General features: G+C 35.8%; 1 protein-coding gene across 1 annotated transcript in view; it reads left to right on the plus strand.

Annotated features, from left to right (window-relative positions):
• Window positions 1-26,273, plus strand: part of Bltp1 (bridge-like lipid transfer protein family member 1) — a 191,499-nt gene that overhangs the window by 32,993 nt on the left and 132,233 nt on the right. The window contains 13 exon segments of the mRNA XM_047567624.1: window positions 4,229-4,415; window positions 4,937-5,018; window positions 5,358-5,551; window positions 7,402-7,481; window positions 9,802-9,952; window positions 13,835-13,991; window positions 14,434-14,512; window positions 17,454-17,545; window positions 18,707-18,824; window positions 23,137-23,292; window positions 23,558-23,655; window positions 25,234-25,412; window positions 25,570-25,676. Of these exon segments, the coding sequence (XP_047423580.1) occupies window positions 4,229-4,415; window positions 4,937-5,018; window positions 5,358-5,551; window positions 7,402-7,481; window positions 9,802-9,952; window positions 13,835-13,991; window positions 14,434-14,512; window positions 17,454-17,545; window positions 18,707-18,824; window positions 23,137-23,292; window positions 23,558-23,655; window positions 25,234-25,412; window positions 25,570-25,676 (1,680 nt within the window).

The raw sequence follows: 26,273 nt of genomic DNA on the forward strand, positions 1-26,273 counted from the left end.
TTGATATAATTTGTAGGTACTTTTATTTTGTGGTTAAGGGCCAGTGTTTAGAAACTTGGACTTAGGTCACAGCATCAGTAAATGATGTTTCAGGGATACAATTCTGTGTTCCTTTTACTGTTTATCTACCCCTTTAGTTTCTGGAGAATCCAATGCACACACCCCCACCTTATTATTTTTAAAGGAGTTCTGTGTTTGTGTGTGTATGTATACTGAGGCATGTGCAGTTCTGAGGCGTGCATGCATGTTTGTAGATGGGAGGTAGTTGCCTTTGGAGGAAGTGCTGGTCTGCCTGTGAGGGTCCATGCACCCTGCTGGGGCCCTGCTCCTGTTCTGGGATGGTGCCCTGTCTGTGGTGGGGCTCTATGCATTATCTGTGAGAGTGGAACTGAGTGTGCTGGTAATTGCATACATGCATGTACGGCTCTGTAAAGTATGTGCATGTGTGTGTGTGCTTGCTTCTCTTTGTTGGTTTCTGAGTCTGCACCTGAGTATACTTGCCCATCTCTGTGTGCAAGCAGCCTCTGAACATGTGCTCTTTTCCCTGTGTTTCTGTCTCTGTGGGTATGCTTTGGGCACCCTGTCTCTACACCTGTGTGTATATTGGTGTAGTATCAGGGGGATGGAGAGAGCATTTCCAAATAGAATATTCCTGGGATGACAGAAAACCTGGTACATTGACAGAAAAGGTCCTGGGAAAAGTCACTGCAGAAAATAACAGCTACATAAACTTGGAGATCAATCAGGTCTGGAGATCTGATTTGTTTAATTGTACAGTTCTATTGCTGGAACATTATTAATGCAGGTGAGATAAATAGAAGCAGTAGAACAAACAATAAAGGTGGGATGTCATCTCAGGTAAATGTTCTTGTTCAAAATATAAGACCAAAGGGTATTTTATAAATATTGAGAAACTTGATGTTTGATACTTTTCCGAAGTGAATTTTTGAAGGAAAAGAGTGATCTCTAGACCACTTGAAGTAACTACATTTTGCTCAATCTTATTTAAAAGTTCCAAGCCCATTTTTAATTCAGTGATTTAACAAGTATTATCTCCTATGTACCAGACACTATTTTAGGCACCACACGGATATTATAGTGAATTTAATGGGAAAAAACCCTTCTCTAGTAGAATTTATATTCCAGGAGGAGAGGTGACAATAAATAACAAACAATGTTAAAAAGAAATAAGGACAACATGGTAGGGAATGTTGATGGAATCTTGCAGTGTTTTGATATCAGGTACTTAAGTTCATCAGTGTGTCATAGCACATTCAGAAATGGATGCATTTATCTCTGTACCTTGTTTAGTAAATTAATGGAACACAGTTCTTATACCTGTTATATTGAAAGGAGGGAGTATTGTGCATGTATAGCAAATTAGAGATGAAATGGAGAGTAATCCTGTTTCTGTTTTATAGTCTCCGTTTGCTTATTCATCACTGCTGGCCCAATTAGGGCAAATCCAGGCTCTTAATTTTCCCCATTGCTGCTTCTGCAGTGTGTCCATTGGCCTTTAGAGCACATTCTTAATGATCAGAGCTTTTATGTTCTGGGATCATTAGTTAAACCATCCTGTGAGTAAATTTTAAAACAAATGACTTAAATCAGTTTTGAGGTAAAGTTTAGTTGTTTATGAACTTGAAGAATTTTGTAATTCCTACTTATATAGATATGTTTGGGAATAGATGAGAATATTCTGTGTTGGGTTTTTATACATTCTTAGATCTATTTGTTGATATTTTGTTTTGCTTAGGAGTATGAATCATAAGAATATGCTCCATTTTTCTTTAATACACATGGGTGCTTTTGTGTACTAAGCATTGTTCTAGGCAACAAGAATTCAGCAGTGGGTAGAATAAGTCCTTGTCAAAGCTGTCTTCATTAAAGTTGGGAGGATTCTGATAACAACTAAATGCATATATAGCATCGAGGAGTGCAAGAGGAGAATATAGCAGAGAAGAAAATACAAAGCAGAGTCAACAGGTAGAAATGCTGGCTGTCAGGAAGGTGCTGTTGGATAGGGATGTCAGGAGAGGCTTCCCGGTGAAGCACAGTTGAGGAGAAACACTCAGGAAGGCAGGGAAGAGCCATTAGAGCAGAAGACGGAGGCATGGGAGTCAGGGCTGTGGGTCCTGAGGGTTCTATGGTCACGTAGAAGATGTGGGACTGTCGTAAGGTGGGAATGCCCCTGGAAAGTTTGGGGGAAGAGAGGACGAAATAATCTTAGGTGTTTAAAACTCTGGCTAGTGTGATAGGCTTAGGTGTGAGGGGAGCACGGGCAGAGCAGGGTGACTAGGTAGAAGGCCGTGGTGATGAACTAGGCTGAGAAGAGACAGTGGCACAGAGTGGCCAGGTTCTAGATATAGGCTGAAAGGAAAGCTGGCAGGCAGGAGTGGCTGATGGTCTCTGAGCAGTGGAAGAGAACGGGAGAGGTGTTTGGGTCCCAGCAGGAGAGCAGACCTGCTGCTGACAGAGGGGCTCATGAGAAAGGTTTGTTGGAAGATCAGGTGTGTGTCCATGGGGGAACCTGTTACAGAATCAGAGATGCTGAGTGTGCTGCTGGGCCAGGACCTGGCAGTCGGGGGCAGCTGAGGAAAAGTTTGAACTTAGTGGGGGATGGAGTTTGATTTATTTGTTTAAAAATGGGTGATCGTATTTATTACTCTCAAGCAGTGATTTACTGGTCTTTTTATTTCAAAGAATAAAGGAATGAAATGCTTGATGTGATGGTTTAGGGGTTGTCTTGGCTATTCTATCATGTGGTGGATCTGAAGAAATAGAGGAACAGAGGTCAAAGAACTACTTCAGAAATACTAGGGAAATTCCAGCCCCTGACCACTGGTTTCTTGAAGGATTGGGTTTGTGATGTTTTCCTTGGTGGTTCTAGGAAGTGTGAAATAACCTGGGATTGGAGTGCAAGAATTACATGTGGAAAGTAAGTGTTGCTGGTTTGTTTTCCTTAATTTATGTTAAAAACGAGTGGCATTGCATTTTTAATTTATTTGAAATTTATATTTATTTCAGTATTTGGCATGTCAGATATCTTTTTGCAAATAGCTTCTAGAAATTATTAAACTTGATGAAACTCGTCATCTTCCTGAAGGGTGTGTCCCTCTTGTTTAAGTCACCATTTTAGCTGTTACACTGCTCACTCAGTTTTAAAATGAACTTTTCTGACCAGTCATCTGATTTCAGTCAGTATTCAATTGAATTTGGTAGAGGCAAAAGTGGATCAAGATTAAAAATCATGTCTCAGAAAATGTGTATGATTCTCTTTCAGAACAAAAGAAACATTGGCTGTGCTACTTTTCTTCTGACATTCTTCATTTGGTTGCGATACACTGCTTTCAGCAGAAAAAAGTGCCCATCCATCACTTTATAGGCAGACTCATTAATTAAACAGGTTGAGCACCCCTGATCCAAAAGTCTAGAATTGGAAATGCTCCAGATTCTGAGCAGTTTTGAGCTCTGATGTGAAGGCGTAGAAGTGGAAAGTTCCAGGCCTAACCTTAAGAAGTGGGTTCCAGTCAAAGTGCAGATGTACAAAATATTGTCTAAATTGCCTAGGCTGAGTTTATAAGGTGAAAATGAAACAAAATTAATTTTGTGTTTGGATGTGGATCCCAGCTCACATTTATTTCTCATGTGTTCACAAATATCTCCAAATCTGAAAAAATCCAAAATCTAAAACACACTGATTAAGGGATACTCAGTCTGTTGTTGTTTATACTTAATGTCATTATGTTTTTTATTTGAGGTTATTGCTCCAAGTCTGTTGTTCATAAAATGTTCTAATGTTGTGGTTTTTTAAAAAAAATGTTTATGAAAATTCTAGTTCTTATGCAAAAATTCAAATACTAGTGTGATATTTAAATGTATTTAGAAAAATTTACTATGTATATTTTAATATAAAATGGCTATATAAGGGCAAAGTTTTACTCTGTAAATGGCATTTTATTGTTCTTAGGATAAAGTCTTTATATTTTGTCGCTCTATAACCAGAATCTAGAAATAGGTTGTTCATACAGTACTAAATTATAACAATAACATCAACATTTTTTCTTTCTTTTGCCATTGTTTTGTGTTTTAATATGCATCTCTGTATCATAGAATTATATTTTAAAACAAATCAGTTAAGTTACTTCAACTGTGAACAAAATTAGACTAAAAGCTTTGACTAAAATTCTTAAAAATTTAAAATCTTTTTTGTAATTGGTATCTTTAGATCCAAAGGCAGAAACTAGATTATACATCACAGTTAATGACTTTGAATTTCATGTCTACAACCGTTCGGATCTTTATGGACACCTTCAAGAATTGTTTGGTTTGGAGCCAACGATAATTCCACCTAAGAAAGATGATGATAAAACCCGGGAAAATGGAAGAGCAAGAACCCAGTCCAAAATTGAAAGGTTCAAAACTGATTTCTAGCATTTAAACCTTTGCCTTTATTAGAATGTCATTGACACTGTTCACCTACACACAGTCTAATCTTTCTTTCTAATTTAAAACTTTTATTTTTAAAATAATTATATAATCACTTAAAATAATACAGAATTATTTAATGTCAAAGAAGTTCTGCTTCCCTACAAATTGGTCCAACTTCACTCCATATTAAAAACTACTGGTATTAGTTTGTTTTTTATGCTTTTGAGTTCTTTTTTATGAATGTTTAAGGTACATATGCAAATATATGACTTTGTTTTTTGTGTTTCTGAAAATCATATGTGGCCCATATAAGTGTGTTTGTTATGGAGAAGTGTATCTTTAACTTCATGTATCTGTATATGTAAGTCCACCATTGTTTTGCTTGCTGGGCACTCATTGTGTACTGGGAAATGCACAACTGATGTTAATAATGTATGTTGTGGGGAAGTATCCTTTAGGTATTTAAGCTTTTCTTGGTCTTACCAATTTTTTTCCTTCTCCTCAGAGTTAAAGTAAAAACAGAATCTCAAGACCCCACATCTTCATGGCGATCACTTATTCCAGTCATAAAGGTCAATGTGAGCACAGTAAGTAAATTGTGTTATAGTTAAATGTTTGATGGATTCAAAACATAGAACATTTTAATTTTGCAAATATAATTTTCATTTCTCTAAGTTGTGTAAGAATTTTGGCACTAATACTGTCTTAAGATAAGTTTATTGTATCATAAAGCTTAAGTGTTTAAAACTGCTTTAAACTTCACTTTAAATTTCTTTAAATACTGGTACATATTGACCTGCAGAGTGATTTAAATAGCATATAGTGCTAAGCTGGAATCATTTAGTTGTTCCTTGAAAGCATTTGCTATTAGGTCAGCTTAATGGGGAAAAACGGTATAATATATGTCTTTTTATGTACTTTTTCAGGGACGTTTGGCCTTTGGAAATCATTACCAACCTCAGACTCTGTGCATCAATTTTGATGATGCTTTCTTAACTTATACTACAAAACCACCTTCAAGTCATCTTGACCAATTCATGCATATTGTGAAAGGAAAGCTTGAAAATGTTCGAGTCATGCTTGTTCCTAGTCCAAGATATGTTGGTCTTCAAAATGATGAGTAAGAAAGCCTGATAAAAATAGTAACTTCTTTTGAGCTAATATGGGTACCACCTGAAATCTTCAATGTCCTTTTAATTTCCCTGCTTCTCGTTGTGTGAGAATAACTGTATTTCTCAGTCTCCAAACAGTTAACAGGCCTGCCTTGTAGGATTAGTGGATATGCTGTCTAGCGATAAAGTATGCTTTCAGATATGTTTCTGTATGACTATAGCTGTAGCTTTTCTCTCCTTTTCTCCTCTCTGTATATTGGAAATTTATTTTGGACAGTTAAGCCCTGATGTTTATATGCTAAGAAATGTACATTACAGGTGCATTTCCCTTTCATGGATAAAGTAAATAATAATAAAGGCATGGATAAAATAAATTAAAGAGATTCGTTACAATAGAGTACCATTTTTGAGTTAGTGAATGTTGAAAATGAATCAAAATTACGCTTGAAAAATTGGTGAAATTAGGGTGGTACAATTTTGAGACCCATTTGACATTTACGTCCCAAGTTGTTCTCTATCTAGCTTTTGAGGTGTGTTTTTGTTGTGTTTTGTTCAGTGAAGTACCAGTGTGTATTTAGGAGACATGTTGTACAGATGTTGCACACCTCACAATAGTGACATGCTTACTCTAGAGTGGACTGGAACCCTAAGGAACAGGATTCATGACTCCTACCTGATGCCAGGCCATATATCCATGGATGCGATGGTGGGCTTTTATGACCTGTTTTTCCTCAGCCTCTCCTTGCTTTCTTTGAAGGAGCCTCTGGATGAACTTGTGTAGTTTAAGTGTTTATGTGTAGAATTCCACTGTAGTGCCTCAGCTTTTATCCCTCTGCATAGGCAATATGAAATCTAATAAGGTTATATGAAACACAATTATTCCTTTTAGTTCTCACTGTTGACTTGCTTGCTGTTGGATTTCCCAAGGACTATCTAGAATGATAGGGTTTTCCCTTTTTTAGTCCCAGGTTGCTGTAGGTCTGCTTGGCCTTGCTCTTTAAGATCATGGACTTAATTAAACCTTTTCTGGAATGCACTCAAATCTGTGTTTTGGGGTAAAGGTATAAATACTGACAAATCTGTATTTTTTTTTTTTTTGATTTTGCAAATTACTGGAAAGTGAGACCATAAAGTTTTCTGCCACTAGTAACTTATGTGAAGAGGTTTAAAATTATATTTTTCATTATTTAAAAGTGTGGAAATTAATTAACCTTTTTGATTTAATACATGTTTAGAAGAAAATTGAGTATGTACATCATCTAATGATTGGGAAGTTAATTTTGATGAAGAAGATAGATATTGTAGTATATGACAGAAGTTGTTAAAGTAAAGATTATAGTTTGTGGGAAACTGATGAGAGAGAAGCATTCATTCCAGAGTTAAGTTCAAGGTGTTTGTTTTAAATTTATTTCAAGCTGGCCAACTAAATGTTCTTAGAAGTAAGTAATATTAAAGTTATTATAGATAAAAATGACAGCTTCTTTCTTATTTAATGTATCTGAGTAATTGCAGCTTATTATGCTGATAAATAATAATTTTATTTTAGTGTTATTAATATCAATGATTTTAATTTTTTTATCTCAAACTTAAAATGAAAACCATAAAACCAAAATTTTTTTCCCCTTCGAACTACCAGTAATTTGATAAATTTTCAATGTCATTTTATTATTTACTCTAATATAGAATATACCTGGGTTAGGATAATTGTATAGGTGGATATTTTTACCTTTTTAAGATGCTTTCTGTGATATGCTTTGTAGCCTTTTCTTTCCATTTTCACCTTTTACCACCGTTAAGTAGGGTGCTGAACACTTTGCATTTCAGAGGTGTATTCAGCTTGCTCACCTGCTTCTTACAGACCACCGAGGCTGATGGGAGAAGGCTTTGTGGTGATGCAGTCCAACGATGTGGACATCTACTACTACATGGATGAGCCAGGTACTGTGTTTTTGCAACTGTGTTTCATAGTGACAATTCTCTTCTGTGTAATGCTGATATCTGACAATCTTTCAAATCTCCTTCCTTAGTATATAAATAGGGATCAATATAATGATAAATGTCGTTTCTAAAAATATGTGTCATTTCTCAAAAGTGGAGTATTAGTGTTTTAGACTAAAGAGAACAATATAGTACTTTGCTTCAAATGGTTTTCATAGGTAGACTTCAGCAATTTAGAATTTAGACGACCTCTAGTGAAGACTTTTAGGGAGGGCTGTGATAATTAAGGTAGTTTGTCTTAGTTCAGGGGAAAAATCACTGTGTATTAGACTTGAGACTTAAAGATCAAAATCTTGTGGTTACTGTGCTTTATAGGTGACTTCCACAGCTTCCTTTTGATAAAAGTTAAGTGCCATATCTTTTTAAAGCTCTTTCAGGGGATTTGTGAGGTTCTGGGATTTCTGGCCTCTTCTTGCTGACGTTGGCTCTGGTCCTGCGGAAGCAGTGGTGGGTACCTGCAGGGAAGCTGTAGCTCCCAGCCGCAGTAGCAGGCATTGCAGCTTTTGTTGCCACACTTTCACAGGCAGAAAACTGACAGTATCTGTTGGAACTTCCTTGATTAAGCAGTAAAAAGTATTAATTTTATCAAATATTGACCCTTGACTAGAGTGTTCTTAGTATTTGGTATATCAGCATGGGTTAAACATCCAGTATGTCTGCCACACACAGATATTCTGGTCTCCTGATGAGAGCACATAGGTGGTCAAGTTGCACACCCAGCCATCGCCTTGTTTCAGGGAACACTGATTCATCTTTCAATTGCAGACTTTGTTTTTGAGCTGACATGTGAAATTAGAATTTTGGAAAATTCAGGACTATTTGGCAGTAACACAATAACAGCTTTCTGATAACACTACCAGTGACATTAATAAATCTGATTTATAAAAATGTTTAATAGTGAGTTTGTCAACATTTGTGAAAGATCAGCATAGCTCAGCGGACTTGCTGTTTTCCACATGTCTGGTGTGTGCTTGCAAGTTCGTGTGTGGGTAAGAAATGCATTCAGAGTGCAGCACCAGCACAAGCGTGTGAGGAGTGCAGTGGTCTGGTTTCAGACTGCGCATTGCCACTCACCTTTGAGAAGGCCCCACTTGCTGAATTTTGCTGTAGCGTCAAAGACGAATTTCATTCAGCATTAGATGGAAGGGCTACCGAAATGCTTCTCCTCTTCTGTGTACATGTCTGCTGAGGCTGGGTTTTCTTCAGGTCCTTCAACAACAGGTTGAATGCAGAGGCAGCTTTGAAAATCCACCTGGTTTCTATTAAGATAGACCCTAGAGAGATTTCTCAAAATAAAGAACAATACCAACAATTCTCACTAAATTATTATTATTATTATTATTATTATTATTATTATTTTCAGTGCTGGAGATTGAACTTAGGGCCTTGTGCTTGCAAGGCAAGCACTCTACCAACTGAGCTATATTCCCAACCCATTTACTTTGTTTTTGAAAATAGTTTTTCTTCATTTAATGAAGGGGCTGGGGTTGTGGCTCTGGAAGAGCGCTTGCCTAGCATGTGTGAGGCAAGGTGTTTGATTCTCAGCACCACATATAAATAAATGAATAAACTAAAAGTCTATCAACATCTTAAAAAATGTAAAAATATACACTTTAAAAATTGAAAACTCCTTTTAATTTTCATTAAAATAGTTCTTTTTCATTTTTATACTGTTTTTATTTAGTATTATGTTAATATATAGTGAGTTGATTTTTATAATAAAATTATTTTAAAAATTGATGAATTTTAATTTTGAGCACATTAAGTTTTGTTATTATACAAAAAACTTTGGGATTCCTTTTTTTTTTTTTGGAAACACATTCAACTTGTATAAATAGCTCTGAACCAAGAAATATTTTTTTATGGCACTAATGTACCTTTGATATCTGTTTAGCCTCATAATCTGTCAACCCACACATGAAACCCATATAATCTGTCAACTCAGTCACACATGAAATCCTTTTAGAGTCCTACTTTCTTTTAAAACTTAAAATTTTTAAATATCTTTTTTAATTTACCCAAACCTTTACTTAGTTTTGCACTATTTTGGGGTCACAGTAATGTTTACAACAAAATTTATCCTTTTGAATAGACCCTTAATTTAGAGCTTAACTTTAGTCTCCTTTAGGGTCCTTTTGGGGTTCTTCAGAATGTAAAGAAGCGTTCCTGAAGCCAACAAGTTCTAGAACTGCTGATTTAAGGAAACTTCCTAATGTTCTTTTTAAGTAACTGCTTTTATATTGTTTGTTCTGGAATATAGGACTTGTTCCAGAAGAAACAGAAGAAAGCATTGAAGGAGAAGTAAGCAGTGAAGATTGCAAATTACAAGACTTGCCTCCATGTTGGGGGCTGGATATAGTCTGTGGTAAAGGAACAGATTTTAATTATGGACCTTGGGCTGATAGACAGAGGTACTTAAGTACATTATTATCTCTATTAAAATCTTTCAAGTGCATTGAGATAGTACTCTTGTTTTTTATTAAAAACTAGCTCCGTTTTTTACATGCTATTTTATGATGGCAGAGTAAAGTGTCACTAAGAATTTCAGTCTAAATAGCAACCTGTTTATGGAGAAACCTCAAGCAAGTTGGCTCCTAAAGGAGGAGCTTGTTTCTTAGAAAGATGGTGAATTAACAGCATATTTATTGGTTCCTTTGATTTTTCTTATGTATTTAGTGAACAATTTATTTATTGACTCTACTATGTAGCAGGGATTGCTAAGGAGATGGGGGTGTGAAAACAAGACACACATGCATAGTTCAGTTTCCGCGGGAAGGAGAAAAGCAAGTTGTGTGAAGTGCTGCAGGAAGACACGTGAAGGGTCTTGACGGTGTGCCTAGGAAGGCACTGCACTGTTTCCCAGGGAGGCCGACACAGTCACCGCAGACACACAGCTTATCAGGAAGTTCTGCCCCTCAGTTCTGGAGGCCTGTGGTTCTCCATCAGTGTGTTGTTGAGGTTGGTTCCTTCTGGGGAAGGATGTGCCCTAGGCCTCTCCCCTTGGCCTTTAGTTGGCTCTTGTCTCCTGGTGTCTTCATGTGGTCTCCCCTGGCTATGTCTGTGTCCTGATTTCCTCCTCTTACAGGGACACCAGTCATGCTGCATCAGGATGTACCACAGTGGCCTCATTTTAATGCTATGACTCTCTAAAGACCCTATCTCCAAATACAGCCCTGTTCTTAGCCACTAGGTTAGGATTTAAACATAGGATTTAGGACAGAGTTCAGCTTATAATATGCACATAATTCGTATTAAAGATTGGGGAGAGAGAAGACTCAGGGAAGGCTTTTGTAGAGGTAGCAGATTAGTTTGAAGGATAAGTAAAAAGTTCATTAGCCAAAAGAGGGGCTGAGTAATTGAGGCAAATGTGGACAGTGGAGATTGCCCTGTGTTCTACAGCAAGAAGAAGTAGGGTTTTTATGCTGGGAGTAAAGTAGAGTCTCTCACAGTGTTTCGTTTTCTTTGTTTTTCTTTTTACTTTTTGAGACAAGTTTTGCTACAATGCTGAGGCTACCCTTGATGTCCTGGGCTCAACTGATTTTCCTTCCTCAGCTTCCTGAGTAGCTGATTCTCTAGGCCTGTGCCACTGTGCCAATCTGTCTGAAAGATTTTTATTAATCATGCCATTACTTTAAAAAAAATTTTTATTTTTACTATATTATTAATGTTTTTCTGCTTATTGAAGAATTTTAAACAAAGGGACATTTATCACTAAATAGGAATTAATTCAAATAGACATTGCTTAACGTTTTCCTCTTCATGAATTGCCTTTCTGGAGAAGTAGAACTGAGTCATACTGGGACAATTTTGACTGGTCTGTTGATTGTTGATGAAAAAGGTAAAAGAGCACTGGTGTTGATTTGTGATGCACTGTCTTTTTTAATACTTTTTAAGTTTCAGATGGACTTAGAAGGATGTGACTTGTTGAGGAATATGCCCTTTGTTCACCAGTTTTTTTCAGTGCTGGGCATGGACAAGACAAATGCTCCGTGCATGCTCTCTCGTTCTCATTGTTCTCCAGCACGTAACTCACCAAGTAGTGATCCACAGTTGTATGATGAACAAGTAGTTGTTATTTGAAAATGCTTGGGATGTGCTTATGGTGACTTTACTAGGTTCTGGCTTAGGTTAATGTTTTAAACTTAAAAGTAAATGGAGCTTAAAAATTCAGGTTAGTTACTTTTTACACGGTTGGGTTTTAATTTTGCTTTAAGGGCAAAATTTTTCCTAAAATAAGTCATGCTGTATTTACTGTGTATCCAGTTGAAAATGAAAGAGTTTGGATTACATTAAGTATAAAAGCTACACCTATTTCAACCGTATTCAGAAATCTTAAGGGAAATTCATTTTCTTTGGCCTAATAGTTTTATATTGTTGGAAAGGAAAAACTTAGAATAATGACTTAACATAGACACATGAAACATTTTTCTATTTTTGGCAGTAGAATAAGGTGTGATTCTTCTTAAAGTATATTTATTTTACATGCTTAAAAATTAGTAGTGCATATTTACATAAAACCCAAACTAAAATTCTTTTTAAAAAATTCTTATAATACATAATTAAATTCAAGTTGGCTACATGTATTATATGGAGAAATAAAATGAAAATTAATGTGAGTAGAAATTTTCTCTCACAGCTCCCTTTAGTGTATTCTTTCTCTGCCAAGAGAGAACAGCAATATACTTGTTAATCTAAACTTAACAAAAACATTCACGTTTATTGAAGAAAAAGATCTGTTTTTCACATTGTTTAGTTCCTCATTTGCGTGTACAGTGTTCTTAGGGTGCCCTCTGCTTTCTTTTTCCCCATATTGAGTTTCCACTGGAATATGATCAGCAGTCACCAGTGACTGGTGCTGTCATTTTCTTAGCATTTAAGTATATGAGAAATATAGGAAGAAATTTCAGCAGTCTTGCTGTTGAATCCGTTTGCTCAGCATTGTGAGGAGTTTTTGATCTCTGATAGAGCATGATTTTAGCTTATAGATTTTGATGTTAATTCTACTATGCCTATATGAGTTTCTGAATTTTCAAGGTATTATTCAACTTTATGATACTTTCATCTTGCGATTTTTCATGACAGTTTGAAATAGCATCTGTTAGAATGAAACCTTGAGTTTTAGATGATGATTTTAACAATGTAAACCTTCTTGACATTGGCCATTTAGTGCTTTTGCTCAAAGCACTTTCCTTTAAATATTTTCCCACAAGGTCCTTGTCACCTATTGAGATGCATAGGATAGGTGTAGGCACTCATCAAACTTGTGAGAAAGTGGAGATGCAGAGAGGTTCGGTGATTTGGGGAAGGTAGTGAAGGAAGCTGCAGCATCAGAAAAGTAGGTCCAGATCAGCTGTCAGCCCACTGCCCATTGCTCCTGTCCTGCTGTCTGTTACCCCCTGGAGTGTGTACTCACCTGGCGGTTGTATTGGACTTTCTGTCCTCAGGGGTATTGGTTTTGTATGTTTGTTTGTAAGTCTTAGTCAAAACATTTGCAGAACTTAATTTTGTTTTTATTTTCATCTAGTGATGAAATTTTTAAAATTTGTTCTGTTCATCTATTTTTTCCCCCAGTCTTTTATTCCAGGTAGCATTTCCTGTCCCTGCTGACTCCCTCCCCAACCCTCTTATTTAAAAGCCACTGACTGGCACCTTCTTTGAGTAATGAACAACATTAAACTAGTGCTGGCTGACACAAAAGACTGATTTTTTGTCAGATGATAAGGGGGAGGCATATAACTAGAGCCTTGGTTTCATCTTTTTTTTTTAAGAAATTTGTTGCTCTTTAACCTCTTTGTAGTGTATATTAAAAACATTGATTATAGAAATAACAAAAATTCTTCATGTGCCCACACACTGCTCCATCTTTCGTATATGTTGTTGAGTCTTCAGACCCCTCTGAGGCTTGCTATGTTTTCCTACGTTAAGGACAAGGAAGCAGGTTGGGTCTTCTTAGAAAGCTTAAGTAATGCATCCAGGGTGAAGTGATGATTCTAATCAAGCTGTCCTTTGTCAGTCCTTTTTTTGTAACCATTTGAACAATTGAAAAACTTGTAAAATGTTTTTCATTGCTCATCGCAAACTTCAGTAGTCAGAGTTGGTCTTGCCTGTGGCTCCAGTATTTATTAAGCGCTCAAAGTCCATTGATCTCTGGAAGTGTAAAACACTGAAGAAAATAGTGTCATTTTAAAATAGAGTAACAGTGATAATGTAAAATAGAATGTTGATTTTGGTCCCTTCTCGGAGGCTGTGTTGTTTGAGTAACATGACATTGTTCCTTCTACATTCTCATACAGGGATTGTTTGTGGAAGTTTTTCTTTCCACCTGATTATCAAATTTTGAAAGTTTCTGAAATTGCACAGCCTGGAAGACCAAGACAGATCCTTGCTTTTGAACTACGAATGAATATTATTGCAGATGCTACAATTGACTTGCTGTTTACTAAAAACAGGGTAATAATTATAATAATGAAGTAGAAAATTGTGTTCAGAATTTGAAAATTATTTTTCAGAATATTTTCCTATTAACTTTTTTTATACTTAGATTCATTTATATGAGTTTCTTCTTTTTCCCCCAAATAATTATTTGTGTACTACTTTGATCATAATTTATTACATGCCAAAACTGGAAACATTGATGATGGTGATGATGATGATAGATCTATCTACATGTTATATTCTGGTTCATTATCTGAGTGAACCATCTGAATTTTCATTCATTATCTGAATAAAAAATCTGGCTGAATTGTTTTAGTGTATTTTTGGTATAAATTTGAACTTTTGTTCTTTTATCGCATATCAATTGACAATTATATTTCTGTGATAATAACTAAAAAGTAAAGATGATGGGAATATAATTAAAATCTCTGATATGAGTTAAAATTTCTTTTGGCAGGAAACAAATGCTGTACATGTGAATGTAGGAGCTGGCTCATATTTAGAAATTAATATTCCAATGACAGTTGAAGAAAATGGTAAGCTGTGATTATTTTTAGTTTTAAATGATTAGAAAAATGATTAATATGTAAATAATAGTTTTTTAATCCTTTTAGATTTTGGTATTGATAGGTTTTAATTTTAAACGTTTTAATGTTTCTTTTAACTAAGTTTACTTTTTAGCTAATATTTAAAAATATACAGCAGAGATACAGCCACATCAATGTTCATTGCTGCTCAATTCACCTTAGCCAGATTGTGGAACCAACCTAGATGCCCTTCAGTTGATGAATGGATAAAGAAACTGTGGCATATATATACAATGGAATATTACTCAGCCATAAAGAATGATAAAATTATGGCATTTGCAAGCAAATGGACGAAATTGGAGAATATCATGCTAAGTGAGATAAGCCAATCTCAAAAAACCAAAGGAAGAATGATCTCGCTGATAAGTGGATGATGATACATAATGGGGTGTGGGAGGGGTTAGTTTTAGGGTTAGAGTGAGGGTTAAGGAGGGGGGCAAGAATGGGGGAAGGAAGGACTGTATAGAGGGAAAAGAGGGATGGGAGGGGTGGGGGGAAGGGGAAAAAAATAACAGAATGAATCAACCAACATCACCCTATGTAAACGTATGATTACACAAATGGTATGCCTTTACTCTATGTACAAACAGTGAAAGAACATGTATCCCATTTGTTCACAATAAAAAATAAAAAAAAAAAAAAAAAATAAAGAAAACCTAACAGCTTTAAAAAAAAAAAAAAAATATATATGATTGTATGTATTTATGAGGGATACTGTGTGATGTTTTGATGCATTTACGCATTGTGTAATATTCATGTTATGATAAACCTATCCATCTTCTCAAACATTTATCATTTCTATATGGTAAAAACACTCAAAATCCTTTAATCTAGCTTTTCAAAATACAAAGTACATTATCATTACCTATAGTCACCCTATTGTGTAACAGCATATCAGAACTTCTTAGTCCTGTCTATAATTAAGATCTTATCAATAAATCTTTTCCCATCCTCTCTCCCCTTTTTTCTCTCCCCTTTCTCTCCATAACCTCTCGTAACTACCATTTTACTCTCAACTTTGATGACATCAACTTTTTTGGGTTCCCCATAGAAGTGAGTTTATGAGATACTTATGTTTCTGTGCCTGACTTACTTCACTCATGCCTCCAGTTCCATCCATGTTGTTGTAAATGACAGAATTTCTTCTCTTTTTATGGCTGAATAGTATTCCATTATTTGTTTGTACCTCATTTTCTTAATGTATTCATCAGGTGATGGACATTTAGGTGACTTCCATTTCTTAGCTCTTGTGCTACAGTAAACATGAGTGTGCAGGTGTCTCTGACATAGCGATCCATTTCCTTTTGATATGTATCCAGCAGTGAAATTGCTGGGCAATATGTTAGTTCTTTTTAATTTGTTGAGGAATCTCCATATTGTTTTCCGTAATAGCAATACTAAGTTATATTCCCATTAGCAGATGTGAGAATATTTTGATGTGCCTGTGGTTATTAAGTTATTACATAATTAAATTATTTGAGTGCCTAGGGAGAAGGGGACAATTTTCTAATCATGTTAGATCTTACATTCTGTGCAAGTTTCAAAAGAACCATCATGCTAAGTCTTTAACGGGACGCCTAAATTGCTGTAGGACTGATTCAGAGTAGGCAGTTGGCAAGAAGCATCTTTTAGAAGATCCTTGTTTATACTGTGTGATAGGGATGAAGGCAACTTGAGGTTGCATAGAATTGATACCAGTTTAGTTAAGATAATGCATCTGTCTTTTTTAAACTGATGATGTACATAGAAAATAGTATTTGTACATTTTAGTACAGTATATAAATAACTGTACAAATAGTGGCAGGCTAGGTTAAAGGGGGACCATCCAGGCTGGAGGGGCTCTGTGTTGTGTGCATAGAGTTGTGGCAGGTTCTGCACTCTTCAAGTTTAGTATCTAAGGAAAGCCCGGTTAAGTTTTAGAGTACAAAGGTTAGTTGGCTTTTAAGATGATGACGGCCTGAAGAGAAAAGGAAAGAACAATGTAAAAAGTAAGTCTAGAATGTTTATCAGTTTTGTGTGTTTGGAGGAGAAAACTAGGCCCAGAACAGGATGCCTGTGGAAGTAGCCATATAGTAATGACTATAAATGAGTGTACCTCCTTGAGGACTTCATCAAAGAAGGAGATGTAATACTCTAAACTTTCTTGTTGAAAATGGGCTGTATTGTTGAGAAATTGTTAATACTTAAGGATTAAATATTGTTTAGAAACAATCATATATGAAACAGTTGAAAATGATAAAAATGTGTACCTTTTAGTCAGTGGAAAAAGAAAAATGTTTGGAGTTGGAGTTGTACTACATAGTTGGAAACCGTTGTTTAGAGAATAGACATGCATAGTCAGTCCTTTGTGTCCATGGGTTCTGCTTCCATGGATTTAATCGACTGAGTTGAAATTTTAGAAAAAAAAAAATCTGTCTGTACTGAACACATACAGACCTTTTGTTATCATTCCCTAAACAATACAGTATAACAACAGTTTACGTAGCACTTCCATTGTATTAGATATTAAAAGTAATCTAGAGATAAAATGTGTGGGAGGGTGAGTGTAGGTGACAAGCAGAAGGGACTTGGGCCTGTGCAGACTTTGGTACCCAAGGAATTCCTGGAACCTGTTCCCTATGGATACCAAGAGTCAACTGTGGTTTTGCACTGGAAAGAAAAGCCAGGATAGAGATTATGTGAAGATTGAATGTTCTTCCTTCTGAGCTGTCTAAAATGAGAAGAATCCCCTATTATGTTAGCAAGTCCCGGTCATTGGGTATATGTAAGTAGTGACTGAGCACCATTTTTCAGGAATTTCTCCTTTAGGTGGTTGTAGGAGTTGGTTGTAGTTCAGAATTCTTAATTGCATAATTTTTTTATTCTTGATTTTTTTGCTTTTATTTATTAGGTTATACCCCTGCAATTAAAGGACAACTGTTACATGTCGATGCCACTACCAGCATGCAGTACCGGACCCTTTTAGAAGCAGAAATGTTAGCGGTAAGTCTGAAGTATACGATTATATGCGTACTATATGAAATGCAAACTTGGTTTCAATTTTCTGATACAAAATTGAATGACCCATCCTCATGTCAAGGACCACTAGATGTTCTTAACCCCATCCTTGAAAGAGAAGTAGATTCCCAGTGCTGTGGACTTCTTTTGGCATCTCTCTGTTGCTTTGCTTCTAGTGTGTGGGAGGTGAAAAGAAGGCAACAAAAAAGAGAAGAGCTGTTAGAATATTGTTTTCAAACTTGACTTTGTAGTTGGCCTCATTTCTCCAAATTCTAAATAAGGTTGTTTTCACCATGTTTTTGGCCCCATTGGATTCTTTCTCAGGGCTTATGTAATATAATGTTAATGGTGCTTTTCACTTGATGAAGAAGGTAAAAGGAGGAAAAATCTTACTGATACCCTGGATTGCTTCATGTTAGGAACAGAAGCCTTGTGGAAATGGCCATGATGAAAATTACAGAGCGGGGACTTGCTGATCAGGCAGGTTTTTTAAAAATTAAGTGATGACAAGCCCAACAACAAAAACTGCTGTGCAACAGGACAGTTGGTGTCCACAGAGGAGAGTGCCAGAGGTCCTTAATTACTTGTCTTAAGCAAGCATCTTACACATCACACGTGTAAACCAAGGAGATTTTCCAGTTACCAAACGATTTCACGTACCATAAATATGTATTAAACTTACATATTCAGCAATTTCATGAATTCTTGAGCTGTTGCTGTGGGACAGTGCTGTTCCTAGGTGGGCAATTTTTTCCTTTACAGAAATGCCATGGTTAGTAGAAATTAATGCTACTTGGTGTGACAGTGTGCATTGCACTCCGTGCTCCCTCCCTCTGAGCCTTTCACTTCCACTCGGGAGGGAAAAGAAGGAGGAATTGGGGACATTGGTTGCTACCCCATTGGTTTAACTGGAGTTCAGTGTCACTATTGTCCAAATTTTTTGACCACATCATAGCTTCATAGGAGTTGAATATTGCTAGAGATACTGACCTTCAGCCACAACAATATTAAAATCTCCAAGGGACCTTCTGTTCAGCTCAGTAGGGAGATAAAGCTACTTGCCAGGTGTGAGCCTCCATTTCCACTACTGTGCCACAGTGCCACATGTCAGAGCTTTAATGCTGCTGCTTAACATTGGTTCTGCAGTTCCACATCAACGCCAGCTACCCCCGAGTATGGAACATGCCACAGACGTGGCAGTGTGAACTGGAAGTTTATAAAGCCACCTACCACTTCATCTTTGCACAGAAGAACTTCTTTACAGGTATTTTCTAGTAAATATATCACAACTTGTTTGTATTCATTTTACTTTTAAATTCAATATACATACTTCAATGACATAATCTTTATTTTGCAGGTAACTTTAGGCTGAGAATATAAAAGAGAAAATTTTAGTAGGCATTTTGTATTCTAACACAAATAAGAAAAACAAAACAAAAAAAAAAAAAACCCAAAATTGAGTTTTGAAAGAAATGAAACCTCAGTTTAGGTTGGTGCTTTGTATCAGCCAGTGAGGTTTTAAGGTGAGGTTGTTGAATCAGTTTCTTTGTCTTTCTCAGTTAGGCATTGATATAGCTTCATTGTTTCATTTTAATTATTGCAGTGTACTATAGTAAACTCAAATAGTCAAATACGTTATTTTTATTCTTAGAGTCCCTGTTCACCTTTTCCATTGGCATTTAAATGGATACTATCTGTAGTTGAAAAAATTCTTTGCCTCTTGCTACCTATACATATTTCGTGAGTTTAAATGACAAAGTATGTAGTCTTGGTCTGTGAGTGATAGTTATTACTCCATAAAACTAAGTAGCATTTATTGATTTTTCTAGAATTAACTCCACAGGGTTGATCTCATTTGCCAGGGTTGATGGTGACCCCATGGAAACGTAATATTTGCTTAACTTTTTGTTCCATTCATCCACCCACCTATCCCATCAGTCATTTACAAATGTCTGGTCTGTGCTCAGGGCCACTAGGTGTTGGGGTGTGGTGACAATTAAGGCGTTGTGCATGGGTGGTCCTGTCCTGACATTACTTACCAGAGTGATGTTGGCTACATTACTTCACCCTTGTGTTTTAGTTTCCTTATTTGTGAAATAGGAATAAAACTTTACACTCTTAATTTGTTATTGCTAGATTTTTTTTTTTTTTTTTTTCATTTTAAAATGTCTTCTGCTACAACATGCTCCGTGAGGAGTCTACTGCACTTGTTGTTTGAACAAGAGCCTAAGCTGGGGATAGCAGAGCTTCTGCCTTCCTGGACTTAGGTACTGTTTCCAAAGGCTTGAGGCAGTGTTGAGTGTTCTACTCAGGTAGAAATTTTGTGAGGGCCTGGCGAGTTAAACTTTTGCAAGTGACACTGAGCACTGAGTGAATACTTCAGTTCACATTTATGAAAAAATGTCTTAAGGCATTTGAACCTATTACATAAGCAAGTCCTCATAAAAACTCTAAGATGAATTTTATTGTTATCTTTATTTACAGACGGAGAAAATGAATTAGAGAGGTGAAGCAGTTTGTTCAGGGCCACGCAGCTGGTAAGGCTGATTGAGCTGCGTGCGTCCAGCTCAGTGGTCTGACTCAGTCTGTTACGTGAGCCAGCTTTGACTATAGCCTTTCCCCTCTCGTTTTGTAGTTTTTAATTTTTGAATCTTTTAAAAATAGGTTCTATTTTCACATACTTAATTCTTCACTTTATTTTTCCTTTAGACACTTTACATATTCAGATTTTAGCAGTGCTAAAAGTAGAAGTATAAATTGTTCATGATTTTAAAATTTTCTTTTGTAGTAGCACTTTCATGTAAACTGAGTATTAGTTACTTTTAAATAGCTAAGTATGCATTTCCTAAATTACAAGAGATTTTCCATAAATTATCTTCTTTCTGTGATTCCAGTTTTTATTCTTCACTTATTGAAATTCACTCTTTTGGTTATTTTTTTCTAAAATTCACTTGAAGAAATTTAAAAATATATTGAAAGGCACAAAAATAAACATCATCACCATTTAAATTCTCATCTTCCAGACTTAGTAGTTCTAATATTTGGTCATATTATATTGTTCTTAAAGATATGATATGATTTATTCTCTGAGATAGGATGACTCTTCTGGAGTAATATTGCTTTAGTCTTAGAGTGAGCATACTTGGTCATAGTGTTGGAATTGCTGTTTCTGTTGATACATCTCTAAGGAAAGAAATTAGCCATCTAGTATGAGGGAATGCCTGTTTCTTGACAGCATTCCCATGCCACTTCACTTATCAGTGAGGTAGACTTTTCTCCTCAGAGTATTGGACATCTCTTGTTTTATATTATTACTCTCAAGTTCATTGGCATGTGCACTAGACATAGACAAATGAAACGAGAGACAGTATGTATGACGAGGGCAGGTGTGAATGGTGAAGCTAATAAACGCATGTGAGACCTAAGCACAGAGAAAATTACTATCATCCGCAGGTGGTTGGAGAAAATAAAGATGAGGATTCAGGTCCAAAATGGTGTTTGTAAATGAACTCAGTAATTAACAAAGATTTGCATGGCATCTTGTCATTTACATAGCATGTTCATTTGTATCTCTTCATGTGACTCTAAAAGGGAATAGATATTGTTATCCCTAAGCGAACAATGAGGAATTCAAACATAGAAACATTGAATGACTTGGGCCAGCTTCATGAAGCTAGTAAGTGGAAGAGGCATTTAAGAACCATTTTTGGACTGCAGACCCTGTGCAGTTTCATGCTCATGTTAAAGGTGGTTCTTTTCCTTCAGCAGAGAGGATATGAAAGCAGTGCAAGTCATCACTGGGCATCCAGAGGGGGTGGGTTCTAGGATCCCATGTGGGTACTGTAATCTGTGGATGCTCAAGTAACTTACATAAAAACATTTTATGTAAACTACACATATCTTTCTTAAATTGCTGCTTCTAAGAATACCTAGCAACCATGTAAATGCCATATAAATGTTACACTGTATTATTTAGGAATAATGACAAAACAACTTCAGTGCCTGTCCAGCACAGATGAAGTGTTTAAAAATTTTTTTTGACTTGTGCTTGATTGAATCCATTGAAGCAGAACTCATGGATACGGAGGGCTGACTATACTTACTTTAGACAGGATAAGTGATTTGAGTAACAGTACTACACTGTAAATCTTTACCAGGGAGAAAAGTGAGGAAACCAGACAGATGAATGATAACTTGTACCATGGAGTTGGCTAATTCCAGAGATGACTTTACATTGCCATAGTACCTTGGTACCATGCTCAAGAATAAGGTTAGAAAGTGGACTAGAGCCAGGCTAGCCTGGCATGGTGGCACTGAGAAGTAAGGATTAGACTGAATTAGAGCAAAACTATATTCCATGCCCTTATAATTATGTCAAAAAAAAAAAAAAAAAAAAGATGAGTCTGACACCTCTGGAAGGAGGTATTTGCTGGGAGTGTACAGTACATATAAATGATGCGGAGGCCAAAAGAACAAGTTGTGGAAACCACTGTGTCGATCAGAGCTAATATCTTCATAGAGAGAGCTTTTGCTTCTTCAGTTAAAAGAAAAGAAAAACATTAAGGTACCAGAGGATTAATAGACGAAGTGTATGAACACAATTTTACAAGCGAAATTAAAACATACAACTCATCAGCAACTAGTGATGATTGATTATAAATTCTGAGAAGACCTAGCCTATGTTTTATTCACCATTTTAGTCACAGTGTGTATAGAACCATGCACACAGTTGAATACTGAGTAGATACTTGTTTTGTGAATAAACATTAAAAATGTTAAACTATACTTGTAATGAAGAAATTTAATTAAAATGAGTTTATTTTTCAGTTATGAAATAGCAAGACCTCCTACCTACCTCCCTTACCCCCTGGGTGGGGGACGACACAGGTAGGAATAAATATGATGCAACACAGGCTATGAAGAAATAAGCAGGCATGCATTTCAGGTAGCAGCATAAGTGGATTGATTCACTTCTTTTGGGAAGCAGCTCTGTGATCTGTAACAACCTTGACAATTCCTCAGCTTTGATTCAGTGGTGCCCTTTCTGAAATCTGTACTGAGAACAATCCTAATGTATATAGCACTTTGCACAAAAATGTACACTGACCTTATATGTAACACAAAAAGTTAGAGTCTAAGTGTCTGAGAGTCAGGAAAACAGATCTTACAAGATTAATCTCTTTAATGAACCATTAATATGAAATTTATGTAAATGTGAGTAAATTAACATGAGAAGGTATTTTTCAGTCAAAGAGCAGCACAAAACATAGTATAGTATAAAAAGCCATATAGTAAAATGATTAGAAGGAAATGTATTTACAGTGTTGGATTATTTGGGTAATGAAATATCAGGCAACAGTATTTTTTTCTCTTTTCTAAAATTTTTTGAGAAAAAGATAAATACAATTTTTAATTTGAAATTGACTAGTAACTCATTTGGTGGATTTTATGAAAATATTTTAATATAAAAGTTCTTTTTAGCTACAAAGGAGAAATTCATTTGACTGGAATTATATTGTATGTGTTTATTTTCTAAATTTCAGTTAACTTTCTGTTTTGTACCCCAATACTTTCAGATTTAATTCAAGACTGGTCGAGTGATAGTGCTCCAGACATTTTTTCATTTGTTCCGTATACATGGAATTTTAAAATCATGTTTCATCAATTTGAAATGATTTGGGCTGCTAATCAGCACAATTGGATTGACTGTTCCACTAAACAACAGGAAAATGGTAAGAGATTTAAATTAGGATAAATATTTTTATTTTGACACATAACAACAAAGAAAATTAGTATTGATTTTGTAGTTTTAATAGGTGCTAGAGTTGTTTGTCCCTCCCTCCCCCCATTATCTTGTGAAACTTTCAGGACCATTTCAGAATATGCTTTGGACTAAGTGTCTTATGTTTAGTTTTGTTTAGGGTATGCATTTAAAGCAATATTTACATTTAAATTTTATTGACATTAAAAGTAAATTTATTTATTTTTTTTTTTTAGTGTATCTGGCAGCCTGTGGGGAAACCCTGAACATTGATTTTTCTTTGCCTTTTACGGACTTTGTTCCAGCAACATGTAACACCAAGTTCTCTTTAAGAGTATGTATCACTGCATGTGTTGTCTGTTCCACAGGTTTATTAGTGTGACTCCCGAGAGCTTGCCCTCACCTTCCCCTGCCTGTCTCCTTGCCACCCTAAGGTGTTCCGCGTTCTTCCAGAGTCCACTAACTTGAGTGTCATAGAGTTCCTGCTGTTTTCTTTTTGTAGTTAACAGCTCCAAAAAACTGACCAATTTTTAAAAAAAAATCTCCAGGTGTTTATTTTCTGGTGCTCAGTTCTGATCTCTGTAGCTCATCTATGTTCTCTTAAGAACCTCTCCTAGCTGTAAAGTGTAGGAACTAATTTAGTGCTTCCCTGTATTTGATTCCTAATTTTAACCCTGAATTCAGGGAGAATAACCACAAGCTCCTTTCTTTCCTTTATCTCAAAGGCAGCCTTAATGTACTTCTCAGCTCAGTTTTGTGGAGGACCTAATTTTAGAGTATGGACAATCAGGGATAAGTTGTATTAATGTTGGTTATGGTGAAAAAAAGTACCAGCAATAATAATAGAAGCAATTAATGCCTAATACACATTTTCCAAGTGCCAGGTACTGTTCTGAATTCTTTCCCTGTAGTAACTCATCTACTTCTCAGAACAACACTTATGAGATAGTTGTTGCTATTACCTACATTTATAGATTGGAAAACAATCTATAAATTGTTTATAAAAAGAGAAACAAGAGTTTATACAACTTGTCATGTAGCTAGTGAGTTGCCAAGTTGGATATTGATCCCTGGCAATATAGGGGAAAAAAGTGAAACCCAATGATGATCCTTTTAGTATGCAATTAAGACTTATTAAAAGTCAGTTGAGGAAATAAGACTTATTAAATATTAAAGAAGATGGTATTTGTATTAATCAGCTTTGTGTTGCTGTGACCGAAGTACCTGAGAACAATTTAAAGGAGGAAAAGTTTATTTTGACTTATGTTCCAGAGGGTTAGTTCATGGTCACCTGAGTCCATTGCTCTGGGCCTGAGCAAGGCAGAGCATCGTTGCCCAAGGGCTTGGCAGAGGAAAAAGAGAGAGAGAGAGAGAGACAGACAGACAGACACTCAGGGCAGATGCCCTCTTCCAGGGCATGCCGCCTCCTTCAACCTTGCCCTAGTTTATCAACCAGTCATTTCTTTCAAACTGGAAAGAAAAGATTATGTTACAGCTCTCTAACTAAGTCCAACCTTTTCACCTCCGTACATTCCTGTGTTAACACAGGAGCTTTTGAATGATGCTTCAGTACTGCTTTTCAAATTATGAAGAATACAGAATATATTCCACTTGAGCCTCTATTAGTGAGCTCCCCTCCCTGAAAGTGAGTTTCAGATAAAATATCTATGGGTCACCATGAAAGACAAGTCTACTTACTGTTATGTGGAAACTATACTGTTTCTCTATTTTTTCTTTATTTTTCAATAAAAATTTAGGTTGTAGACAATGTAAAACCTTATTCCAGGCATTTATCATTTAAATTTTGTTTCCCTTTTGTTTTTAAGATTGTTATAGCTTTGGCTCTAGATAGTGACCTAACATATGAATGTACTGAATTTATTACTTTGGGATGTTATGTATTGTTTTTTAGGGAGAAGATGTTGATCTTCATTTGTTTCTACCAGATTGCCACCCTAGTAAATATTCATTATTTATGCTGGTAAAGAATTGTCACCCAAGTAAGATGGGTCATGATGCTGGTATTCCTGCTGAGTGTCAGAGTGGCCAAAAAACAGTTAAACCAAAATGGCGCAATATTACTCAGGAAAAGTGAGTACATACAGTTAGCGACCCTAGTCTTTTGTATCTACAAGTGGAGCCATTTCTTCTTTTAAATAATAATTATAAAGTTTCATTACCTGTAACTAGTGTCTGTATAAAATTAAAGTAACAAATATCTGACCCGAAACTTTCTTATTCTTTATAGAGCTGGTTGGGTTGAGTGCTGGACTGTCCCAAGTGTCCTGCTTACAATTGATTATACTTGGCATCCAATTTATCCCCAAAAGGCAGACGAACAACTGAAACAATCATGTAAGTGCTTTTATGTAATTTATACTTTGAAATAGCTGTTATTGTGATTGATAGTCATTAAAAATACAAAAAAAGATTAAAAACAGGAAGTGTATTTATTGTTCTAAAATAATTATATAAATTTATAATCTGTGAAATAATTTTGAATAGTTATAGCTAACTTTTATTGAGCATTTACTGTATAATCAAACACTGGGCCAAGTAGTCTTCTGGCTTAAATTATCTCATTTAATCCTTATCACAACTCTGTGAGGTAGATATTATTCTGAACTTGAAGTTGAAGAACTATGCTCAGAAAAGACAAGTCGTTTTCTCAAGATCTGCTACATCAGAAGCAGCAGAGCTGGAATAGGAAGCAAAGTGTGTGAGAATCTGTGTATTAGGAAGCCTAAATTGAAATGCCTCAGTTGATTTTGTTAAATGTTAGTTTCTTTAACGCATTTTGACAACTTTAACATAATTTATCTTTTCCTGAAGGTAATTTGCCTTATTACCTGAGGCACAACTAAGAACAAGAATCAAGTGATATTTTCTTTGTTTATTTTTCCATCATGTTAAGTTTCAAAGAATAGTGCTGATAGTTGTTCATATTTGTGG

The sequence above is a fragment of the Sciurus carolinensis genome, chromosome 10 (genome assembly GCF_902686445.1).
Source record: "Sciurus carolinensis chromosome 10, mSciCar1.2, whole genome shotgun sequence".
Classification (NCBI taxonomy): Eukaryota; Metazoa; Chordata; class Mammalia; order Rodentia; family Sciuridae; genus Sciurus; species Sciurus carolinensis.